This window comes from Haliotis cracherodii, unplaced genomic scaffold, assembly GCF_022045235.1.
Source record: "Haliotis cracherodii isolate W230 unplaced genomic scaffold, xgHalCrac1.p SCAF_5, whole genome shotgun sequence".
Taxonomy (NCBI): domain Eukaryota; kingdom Metazoa; phylum Mollusca; class Gastropoda; order Lepetellida; family Haliotidae; genus Haliotis; species Haliotis cracherodii.
This window is the reverse complement of record NW_027266308.1, coordinates 45,957,029-45,969,024: the sequence shown is the minus strand read 5'-3', so window position 1 is coordinate 45,969,024 and position 11,996 is coordinate 45,957,029. Positions and strand designations below refer to the sequence as shown.

General features: G+C 40.4%; 1 protein-coding gene across 2 annotated transcripts; it reads right to left on the bottom strand.

Annotated features, from left to right (window-relative positions):
* Window positions 1-242: 242 nt before the first annotated feature.
* Window positions 243-10,399, bottom strand: LOC139443133 (ribonuclease Oy-like). 2 transcript variants are annotated; one of them, XM_071224080.1, is made up of 10 exons: window positions 10,323-10,399; window positions 9,402-9,482; window positions 7,624-7,711; window positions 6,537-6,592; window positions 5,450-5,519; window positions 5,245-5,312; window positions 4,540-4,659; window positions 3,863-3,911; window positions 2,310-2,393; window positions 243-842 (listed from the first exon to the last, which is right to left on the bottom strand). In XM_071224080.1, exons 2-10 carry the CDS (start codon window positions 9,449-9,451, stop codon window positions 702-704), a joined length of 726 nt encoding a protein of 241 aa, XP_071080181.1. In that variant the 5' UTR covers window positions 9,452-9,482; window positions 10,323-10,399; the 3' UTR covers window positions 243-701. The 2 variants fall into 2 exon arrangements, with proteins under 2 accessions (XP_071080181.1, XP_071080182.1); XM_071224081.1 differs by lacking the exon at window positions 10,323-10,399 and adding an exon at window positions 9,802-9,822.
* Between the last annotated feature and the right edge of the window lie 1,597 nt (window positions 10,400-11,996).

The following is an 11,996-nucleotide window of genomic DNA, read 5'->3' as shown; positions in this document are numbered from 1 at the left end:
ACATGTGGATGATATTTCCAACCATGACGCATCACTGACAAAAAATCCATATTTTGCCTTGTACTTTCTTCCCGTGCTTTTAGGCGCGGACCTTGCTGATTGCGCTCTATCTCGCCCTGATGACGTGAGTCGTTGCTCATGTTTTCAATGACTGGTTTGTCCGGTCGTAGTCGTCTTATGTCAGGCTGCCGTGATACAGGAAATAAACTTACTGTCGCGTTGAACAAATACCACTCACTCGCTAATTTTAGGAATTCTTTATTCGGTAAAGAGGCCGCCGGCTCATTAGAAACAGGACGATACCGGCTACATAACAAAGTGTTATGGAGCGCCTTTTATAAGGTAAATCAATACAAAAAGAGATTGTCGCTAGTGGGACATGTATATGCATCATCACTGATATGATTACAAAGTGTATTGTATACAACACACATTCCTCCTATGGGTTTACTTCAGAATATGTAAAAGTAAATATAAATATTATACGATACAAATTAACACAATTCTGTTACCACACTTGTGTACTATTAAGCTTCAGATGCAGGAATACAAATAATATACAATGAGGTCAAAAAGACTGGGCGTAAAAAGCAAAATTGTGGTGCAAACTACATGAATGGATGACTGAAAATCAGTGATGACAGCAGGTGTTTGCTAAAAGAGGAGGCATTTCCTGCTTTAAGCACTCTATTGAATCTCTATTAGAAACAATCGATATTGTGGACTGGGTAGATGAAAATTTTGTCGGCAGGTTGGCAGGATTGTATGTCATGCTCGGGCATTTTAGTCACGTTGAAAGTCTTCGACAACGCAATGTGAATCTCCATCAACAGCGTGCGACCCTGTAGAAAATATAGAAACGATAAATATTTTGAGAATACCTTGGAAACGCGAAAGAATTTTATCCCACAAGGAATTTAAGAATACTTATTGTAACTACAGGAGACTTTGTATTTTATATAGAAAAGTTGTCTTCTCTGACATGAGGAAATACATAAGTATGGCTAAAAGTAGTGGAGCAGACAGATGCTTCGAATTTCGAGAGAGCATCTAACTGTGTGAGGTGAGGTGAAATGTGGTTCAACGTCGCGTTCAAGATTATTGCACTTATATAGCGACGTGCATGCGTGTGTGTGTGTGTGTGTGTGTGTGTGTGTGTCTGTGTGTGTACTAGCTCACTGAGATACCATACCGCAGTTTAAGATGAATGCTCCACTCAGACACAGTATACTGACTCCGAGCCGACTGGTCCTTGTTTTAGCCCCTAAATGCCGAGCGCAAGACAGAGTAACAACAAGTACCACCTTTTAACGTCTTTTTCGGGATGACGCTGACGGACGCACTACCACTAGACCATGGAGGTGGTCTCTAACTATGAGAAAGTCCATCGTGCACACTCACTAAATGTTTGTCTTGTTTAATCAGCATGGGTAAAATTATTTGAAACAGAAACAGTATCGGTTATCTGCCGATACAGGTTTTATAGAGCCGAAAGGGCAAAATAGTGATTTGAATGGATCACTGAAACTCAGTGATGACAGGGTGTTCGCGAAAAGGGTAAGCTTGTTTTGCCCTTACCAGTAGCAGCCGACACTCACACAATTTGCATAAAAGAGTTAATGTTTGTTTATGTCCAACGCGCTAACGCTGTCGAAACCAAAAAGGGTATATTCATTTTGAATCCCCAGTGCTGCGAACAAGCGCTACCAAGAGAGCCATTTAAAAAAAATGTTCGTTCAGCAACCTGGTGTTGGGGGTGTAGTTTTAATGTCTCGGTCCAAACATTGTACTTTACTCTGCATAATTGATGAATGCTTCTGAGCTTCGGGGATTCAGTACACCTGTAGAAACATATTCAAGTCTGAATATTTCCATAACGTGATATTGCTGGAATAGTGCTACTTACTTACTCCATAACGATTTCTAAAGTGTATGCTTATTAATTAAATCTTAAATCGTTCTTGAGAGCAATTCTTTTGTGCAGTGCTGTGGCGGCCGATGATCAGATTGTTGCCTTTTACGTCCAATGGAATTTGTTTCGGCTGATAATCGAGACTGGTTATTCTCAGGCTTTGACGTTTAATATTTACTTGCATGACCACTATGTCGCGTATGAATATTGCATCACTGAATACTAAATATGTGCAGCATTGGACATAGTTGATTGTGTTGAGTCATAGAAATACGACTAAGATGTTGTCCCATTACCGACCATTTGTTTGTGTGCTCCACGTTCATTTTTTTCACATGTCGCTGTGATTTAGCTACCTAAAGTTTAACATCAATTATACCCTGACTGGGGTTGTTACCGTTTGTCTCTGTCTTGTACACATTATCGTCATGGAGGTGTTCATTTTGAAATACTTCTTAACAGCTGCTTGGATGGCATAAATCTGTAAAGTAAATCTTGCTGTAAAGAACATCGTCACTTTCTGATCCTGTTAACAGATTATACAAACGTGCCCCTGGCTCTAGAAACAGAAATCCGTCGTTTTATGTGTTGATCTAAATACAGTAAACTACGGTTATAACGAACACGCTTATAACGAACTGACGGATATAACGAACTTACTTTTTTGGTCCCGACTATTTGCTGTAGTCATGCTGTATATATGCTTATAAAGAACTACGGTTATAACGAACTAAAATTAGTAGTCCCTTTGAGTTCGTTATAACCGTACTTTACTGTATACCGTATATACCACAAGGAGAGTCCGGGCATGCGTAAAACACATGGTCGTGAATAAACCACCCAGTCAAGATGAGTGAACACTCACTATCAGCGTGAAACCAAGGATGGGGATTGATAGAGACACATGGTCTAGAATCGAAAAGACACATGGTCTAGAATGAAAAAGACACATGATCACAGTGAAACGCAGGATGGAGAAATATGAAAAACACACAATGCTGGATGAATAAACACGCATGTTCAAATAAAGCACAGATACGGGATTGATAAACAAGCATGTGGAATGAACTACTGGGATAACACTCATGAACACGTATGTCTAAATGAACCACATGGACGAGACTGATAAAAACACAGTTCAAATTAACCATAGAAACGAGATTGATAGACACGCATGCCCAAATTAAGCACATAGGGATTGAGATTGATAAACACACATGCCTAAATGAAGTTTTGTTTGTTTGTTTGTTTGTTTGTTTAACGCCGCACTCAGCAACATTCCCGCTATATGGCGGCAGCCTGTAAATAATCGAGCCTAGACGAGACAATCCAGTGATTGACATCATGAGCATCAATCCACGCAATTAGGATACGATGACATGCATCAACCAAGTCAGCGAGCCTGACCACCCGATGCCGTTAGTCGCCTCTTACCACAAGCATAGTCGCCTTTTACGGCGGGCATGGGTTGCTGAAGACCTATTCTACCCTGGATCTTCACGGGTCCCTAAATGAAGTAGAGGGACGAGACTGATATCACGCATGCCCAAGGAAAGCACAGGGACGACATTAATAAACATGCATATACAAAAGAAACACATGGACGACTTGTGAAAACACATCGCAAAAAATGATAAACACCTGTGGTCAGAAATAATCACAAGATGGCGAAATATGATACTGAACAAAAGCGATAAAACCCGTTCCATGTTCATAAGTCGATTGTACGATTACGACTATACCATGAGCATATCTGTCTAAGTGAAGCACACGGTTGGGAAAGATGACCACTTGATCAGTGTGAGACACATGTAGCCGTGAAAGGGAACTGAGACTCACAAGGTGGGCCAGAAATAAGGTTGACACAGATGGAGCCTATCGGAGGACAGTAGAGAGTTAGTGGGAAAACGTTTAGGAACAGATCGCCTAAATTATAAAACATTTACTCACGGAATATGCCTTCGAACATGATGGAGTGATGCCAGCCTTCTCAAGCGCCCTGTCATGATTAAAAACAAATCCGTACACACACGTGTGAGATGAAGTTAAGTTGGGAATTGACGTCGCGTTAAGGATTGATGTATTTACAAAGCGACGTGCAGGCATGTGTGTGTGTTTGTGTGTGTGTGTGTGGGGGGGGGGGGGGGGGGGGGGGGGGGGTTGCTCATACTAGCCTGGACTAATAGTGCTAGTCCACTGAGATACCGGTCGATCAGTCCTTGTGTTTTAGCCTCTTCCAGGCTGAGTAGCAACAAGAACCATCATTTAAAGTCGTTTGGAATGACGCGGCCGGGGGATCGAAGCACCCATCTTGCTTTACCATGAGCACTTCTCAATGAATTCAAACTCTAGTAGATCAACCATCCATGACACATATTTCTTTTATTATTAACTATTTTTATATTTTTAATTCAACGTTGGAAATATTTCAGCCATATTCGTATTGGCAAATTCTTTTTGGGTAGGTACGAACATTTTGACGGAAACGCCGATATCGACCACGCTACTACTCGCATCAAGAGGTTGATCAAGGGAGTTAGTGGACGGTGTTTGCAAAATCACATCTTACACTCAGTGTCTCAGTGGGGCAAAACAATTACGAACAGTGTTTAAAGCAAACGACTTACTTCTGTGGATTAAATGCAGCGATACTGTTGAGACTTAGGGCCTTTTGAAAGTAGCGCAACTCGTTGTCCGTGGCTTTTAGGGTTGCAGCGCAGGTGCCATGGGTTTTCCATTCATGCTTCCTGAATGTAGAGACAATATCAGTGGTGCCTGTGCATAGTGTGAGCGTACTTGTGGGCAAATGGTCGCCGTGCCTTTAGTTACATGTTACCCAGTACAATAGGTCGGCCAAAACGGGAAATATACACAGTAATATTTTGTCGTATCTGTGCTCTTAAGCATGATGACCGCTGGATCGGTGTGCACTCAATTACAATCTCAGCTCCCTGGACATATACAACCTGTGCGTTATGCATAGGGTCACGTGCCACCAATGACCTCGTGACCCTACGACAAACATTAGATGTTCAGCCAAACCCGTTAATCCAGATACCTCGACATAACACATTCCCAGTTTAGAACATGACTGTTGGGGTCCATTGTCATGCGTAGTGTCATATACGCAGATGGACAAGACAGTAAAATTGACCGAGGGAGAAGTTTGATATTCTTGACCCCTCCCTTTTAAAAATGATGAATCCTTTTACTACTTAGTGAAAACCAAGAGTACAGACAAGGCTTCGCTCCCGCGGTCAGTGGATTCTTGGGCCACCTGTTCGGCTGGACCTTTTCGGAACTAATGAAGTATAAAGGCATGTGTCACCTACCAAAGGCACTCGTGGTTCGTGTCGATGAAAAGATTGGGCCAGCTTGCATTCAGTTGTCTATCGAGAAACTGAAATAGAAGTGAAACTGAAACAGGAGTAATTTTCATTTTCCCGAAAACACATCAAATTCACTGGACATACGATATTGTATCTACTCAGGGTGTTCAAAAGTACCACGCTGGATACAAATCTTATTCGCACCTACCTGGACCTTGTCCCAATTAAAATGCCAGTGGTCGTTGCAGTTTTCGACACTCTTTTTACCTAGGTTGGGCCTACAGGAGGAGAATAAAAAAACTTTTATTGGGGTTATATATTATATTACAATCGCCATATGATCATCACAAGTTTATAAATAACTGCACGTTTGATAGAATTTGGTAGTGTTATCGAACACTCTCACCCGGGAGGCAAAATACTGTTGTAATTCTCTTTAGCTGCATTCAAACACATGTATCAATATTTCTTCCTTTACAAATTTTAAAATCATAATTAGTGAGTGTTTGACAAAGCTTTGATCAACTGAATATCACGGAAAGACACCAGATATAGGCTTCACAGTTTGTACCCGTTTGGGGGAATCAAACCTGAGCTAATGCTTTAACCACTAGACTACTGAACCATCCGAAACCATAATGAATGAATGAGTGAGAATGGATTTACGCCGCTTTTAGCAATATTCCAGCAATATCACGGCAGGGGACACCGGAAAATGGGCTTCACACATTGTACCCATGTGGGGAATAGAACCCGGGCCTTAGACGTGACGAGCCAACGCTTTAACCACTAGGCTACCCCACTCACCCTGTGTGTCTTTTCTCATTCATTATTCCAGCAATATCACGGCAATATCACCAGAAGTAGGCTTCACACATTGTACCTATCGAATCGAACCCGGAACTTCGGCGTGATGAGCGAACACTATAACCACTAGGCTACCCCCACTGCCCCTAGAGACTAACATAACTTGTTATGATGATTTGAGAGCATATGACAATTGAAAGTAAGCCACTATGTGACTTTATCCTGCGTTTGCCAACATCACTACCAGCATCTATATGGTGAAAGTTTTACACGGTTTCATACGGTTGTTAGCAGCCATTTCATGCCGCGGGGCACCAGGCTATGCCACCGCCTCTCAAACACACGTGTTTTCCATCCTGAATTTGATTTTATGTAATTGTTTTAAATAATTAAAAAATGAATTGTGTTATGACCATTTTTCAACAATATATAATGCTCAACAAATCAGGCTGTAATGTTCTTAGGGGAGGTGGGATTCAAGGACTTACCACAGGCCGTGAACAGTCCAGGTTTTCACTTGTTTGGGAACGGTATAACACTTGTGCTGAAAAGTGGCAATTCTTGAATAAACAATCTATATTGAAGTAATGGACCTACTGAACGGTAAGAGGGGTAGATAAGAAATATCAACTCAATTCCAGACATAAAGAGCGCGCATGCTATATTTCGAAAGAGGGCCCCAATAAAACCCCACCTCTTATTGTTAAGGCTCTACACTAAGACGGCAACATGCAAGCTGCGTCAATGAGTCGTGTCCTTAAAGGTGAAGGGTATGGCACTTCTAATGACTTGACTATCGATCAGAGACAGGAATTAGTTGATGCAGAATAGACTACCAACACACACGGTTCTACTACAAAGGAGGGAAACTTGTGAATGACCCCTTAGAGTTGAGAGATTCTAGGAATGATGAAGCTACACAGGGTGGACGGATGCCAAGATAAGAGACGGGTTAGTAACACTGGGCAGCAATTGGGAGACAGTGATAAGGGCGTGGCAAGCATTGATTTTACTGCTCATCAAGACGATGCAATAAGTCGGAGAAGAGACAATCATAATCGACCTCATTAACTTTATCATTTGGAACGTTTCAGGCATCAAACATCAGTTAACAGATAATGACTGGGTTGATTATGTGAAAAAATTCATATAATTGGCGCCGCAGACACTTTGTTGAATAATACAGAGGGAGTCAAGGACACTTTCACAGTCTGTATTCTTTAAAGTAACAGACAGGCAGACCTTCGTTTGGAATAAAAGTACTTATACGGAAGCAACTACATAGATTTAAGTAAAAGTGTAAAGTAAAGGACAATTGTATATATCTATAAACGTGTTGATAAATCTTTGTTCATTATATGCATGTGTATGTAGATCCATTCTGAGGGATTTAGTTGGTGTCCGTTGTCTGTAAAAAATGGTACCACTATATTTCAGAACAGTTGGTGAGACATTTTATATGACTTAAGAAATGCTATTGTTATTATCACCTACATCATACATCACATATCATATACCAGCTGTTCTTAGAGACACTCGCAAATCAATGTTTAAAAACAATTACATAAAACTTACCTTGAATTGTGGTGCGGAATTGCATACAGAGGGAGGCCATTGTTGTGCAAAGACGAAGAACGTCCACTTGTCGTCCCAACTGATGGCCCTGTAATGATATGTAAGCACGTATACTGTATACAGATACCACGGGGTCACAATGCCCTGGTAGTCTAGTAGTGATATGTAAGCACGTATACTGTATACAGATACCACGGGGTCACAATGCCCTGGTAGTCTAGTAGTGATATATAACGTGTACGTTGTATACAGATACCATGGGGTCACAATGCCCTGGTAGTCTAGTAGTGATATATAACGTGTACGTTGTATACAGATACCACGGGGTCACAATGCCCTGGTAGCCTAGTAGTGATATATTAGCATGTAGGTTGTATACAGATACCAAGGGGTCACTATGCCCTGGTAGTCTAGTAGTGATATATAACGTGTACATTGTATACAGATACCATGGGGTCACTATGCCCTGGTAGTCTAGTAGTGATCTATAACGTGTACGTTGTATACAGATACCATGGGGTCACTATGCCCTGGTAGTCTAGTAGTGATATATAAGCATGTACGTTGTATACAGATACAACGGGGTCACTATGTCCTGGTAGTCTAGTAGTAATATATAGATCTAAGTATGATTGGTCCGTGACCCGAGATGAAATATTCACCATATGTTTGTAATGTTTTATGTACACCCCAAAAGAAGACCAGTCTAGATTAAAGACTTGCTCTTTTTCAAACTTTAGAAAAGCGTTCCTTGAAAACCTTTCAAATCATTCTCTGTGGCACATTTAGCCTGATCTATGTATTTACTCTTGTTGTAAGTCCCAAACATGCAATTGTTTAAAATTCTAATTCTCATGTATATGAACATATCTGATAACTTTCAAAGTGATTTGTAGAGGTATTCCTCATGACTTTCTTAAAAACATGGGCCAAAACGTATTTTTATCACTCCTTGACCTTATGAAAAGAAAAGGTTTATGCATAGCTATACGGTTAATATACAGCAAAAAAAGGCTTAATACTACTCCCACTTTATTTTCATATGACTTCCATGCAACGTTTGGAAACGTCCGCATATGGCACGGAACTCATTTGGACAATTGTATCAGGTACATGTACCACTGCTTCCTGACCAGGTTGGCAAAGGGAGGCCACATGTTTCTTTGGATGGACACACGCACTGCTTCACATCATATGACGCAAAGAAGTAGAGGAATCTATGCAGATATGCGTCCCTTGAGCGTGAAAGACACCTATTATCATGTGTTCGAATCCTGGTGATTTCTATGTTTGTCAGCACCATACCCGTACTCGAGGGTTTCACCAAACCGGTCAACATGTGAGACCTGCATCACTTCGGACTTTCCTCCAACATTAAGCTGACACGCCGTGACATAACTGAAATACTGTTCAGAGCGATGTTAAAACCAACTCACTAACTATATGTACTGCACTCATCGGTGAATATTTCATCATTCGAAACTACCAGTCATTGAATTTTATTTAAAAACACTCACGTATTTATTAAGGAAAGAGACAGAGCGATGACAATTCCCCGTACCGCCATATGATCGTTGGTTCTAATTCCGGACATTTCTATATATGGGTTTCACTAAACATCTGGGAGACATCGTAGACCTGCGTAACTTCGGGATTTCATCAAACATTAAGCTGACATAACTGAAATACGTTCAAATCACTCTCACACTTTTTTTTTACATTCATGGGTGAAAGCTTTTCGATACTATCGGTCATTAACAATAATTAAAAACACTCACATGTTTATCAAGGAAAGCGACAGTACGATGACAATTCCCCGTACCGCCATTTTGTTCAGCGTTCAGCGACGGAGCTCTCAACTGAAAATAAACGTTGGATATAAAACATGCATCACATAACATTTTGCGATGTATATACTACTCAACTATTGATAGGCATTTATTGAGTGTCCAGGGGTAGAGTGAATGTGACTTCGAAATTTGTGCTATGAAAATAGTTCGAAAGAACAATGTACTCCAGCACTTTCAGATTCATTTCAAGTTGACAAAAAGGAGGGTGGGGTGATCCCGCTGTGTTGGCTCCCCAAGCCGTTTTATGCCTGGAGTATTTCTAAATGACCTACACACTCACTCAAGTTGACACAGATGTAAATATAAAATGTCTATGCAAGAGAATTACCAGTCTTGATTATCCGATCATCCGACCAGATTTGTTGTAACCTGAGTGAGTGACAAATGAACTTTCACAATGGTTCTTTTTCCTTATCAGGTGACTTCAACACGAGTATAAACAAATTCAATATCCTGGTTCGACTCTTTCCTTGCCACATTAGAAACATAAGCTTGCGACAAACACGCATTAAGTTCATATTACCGACAGTTTTTAACATGTTTACAAGCACAGTACTCTCATTATCTCAATAACGTGGTCAAGATAACGTTAGTTTTCAAATAAATAAATAAAAATAAATAAAACATGTACAACGGATAATGAATGAGTTGTTGCATGCTTTAACCCTGAAACAATTATGTACATCTCAGGTACCCTGAAACACTGTACCCACTGTGTCATTATAAAAAGGAAGAGTTACATAGTAAAATGCAAAATCTGTCTCAAGAGACATAGTGTCACAAACAACAGTAATACATGGGGTTAGGTGAGGTAGAAAAGGGTGCATTTATATATTCACCCAGGCTTACCTTGCTGCTTGACGGGGTCCAGAGTTGTGCAGCCAGGCAGCTGTCACTTCAGTCAGGGCAACACTTCCTGAAACGTCGAAAACGGAAGTGGTGTGACTTACACAAATCAGGACGAATATTATCGTGTAATACAGCTAAAATGGCAGACCCCGTTCTGAAGATGATAATGCCCTTGATATAATGTACAGAATTTACTTCCGCAATTAGTTGCCCCATATGAAAATATTCATTTCCTATGATGACTTCCAATATAGACATGTTGGGGCGCCAGCAATTACGGTAAGAATTTTATTTCATTTGTCATGCTCCAAGTGCTTCAACACTCTAAAAGTTGGACACACTATGGTTAAGGAAATGATTTTGTCGCTTTTATTACCATCTCATTTTTGTACGAAACAACCTGCTATTAACAGAAGATGGTGTAGATGCAGCAAATACAACAATAACACAATGAAGCATCTACATTGTTTCATTGAATTGTTTCCTGTTTCTTCATGTCATGTCATGGCATGTGACCAAGTCTGTACTTCACCATCACGAACTGAAACAAAGTACAGATGTCGTACTTAAAGCGCTGTTGACTTAGTTCGAGAGGCATGTACTGCCAACGATAACATCACTATAGATGGCTGTATATAACCGGGAATGATGGTATGATCTGTAGATTACCTGATAGTTGGACATTATATGAAGGTACAAATAATTGAAACAATGTATTATGGAGAAAACTGTCATGCTTGATATTGGATCAATATTTACAAGACTCTCCGATGGACCACATGCTTCATGGCACTGTTCAATGTCATCTCAGCACATTCATTACTCAAATGCATATGCTTTAACAGTCCTAGCGCTAAGATCGCTTTGTGGAACGGAACCAACACTTGCACAAAGCGATCTTAGCGCTACGACTATTGTAAGCCTATGTTAAAGTATGGGAGATACGATCATCTTAGCGCTAAAATCGCTTTGTGCAAGTGAGCCCAGGTGTCACGCCAGGTAGTTTTCTTTTTTAAATACTGTTGGAAACAAAAAAACGAGTATATATATGCTCTTTTTAATTTCTGTTTGGCAATAGGTCATGTTTGGTAAATAATACTTCATTATTTTTTACAGTATGTTTTGGGGGTTTGTATCGTATGATCCAACAACGCCTTTTCACAGCACATGTTACTGAGTGGGTGAGTGAGTATGGTTTTACGCCGCTTTTAGCAATAGTCTATCAAAACCACGGCGGAGGACACTAGAAATGGGCTTCACACATTGTACCCATGTGGGGAATCGAACCCGGGTCTTCGACGTGACGACCAAACGATGTAACCACAAGGCTATCCCACCGCCCTTACATCAATACAGAAGAGAGTAACTTGTGCATTCAATGTAACTGCTTCATATCAACACTATAAAAAATTTACAACTTTGGACAAATTTGTGCGGGTTATTTATTTTCTTTGGCCTGATTTAGTTGGTTTACGAGTCGACCGACAAAAAAACTAAAATTTGGTATGACTGCTTCACAATTAGAAACGAGTTTTTATCTGTGCTGTTCCTGAGAAATGAATAATACGTAAAAAAAAGTCTTTTTTAAAAAAACAGTCGATTATCTTTCAGTATCGTTTCGCAATCCTACTTCTGTTTTGGTGTGACCTACGAGTTTGTTTTTCAATAAACAGT

Excerpts from the sequence above, each read along its gene's own strand:
- LOC139443133 (XM_071224080.1), bottom strand. The coding sequence starts at position 9,451 with ATGGCGGTACGGGGAATTGTCATCGTACTGTCGCTTTCCTTGATAAAC. Across the intron at positions 5,313-5,449 it reads TTAATTGGGACAAGGTCCAG|TTTCTCGATAGACAACTGAA; the intron begins GTAGGTGCGAAT and ends CTTCTATTTCAG. Across the intron at positions 843-2,309 it reads GTACAAGACAGAGACAAACG|GGTCGCACGCTGTTGATGGA; the intron begins GTAACAACCCCA and ends TATTTTCTACAG.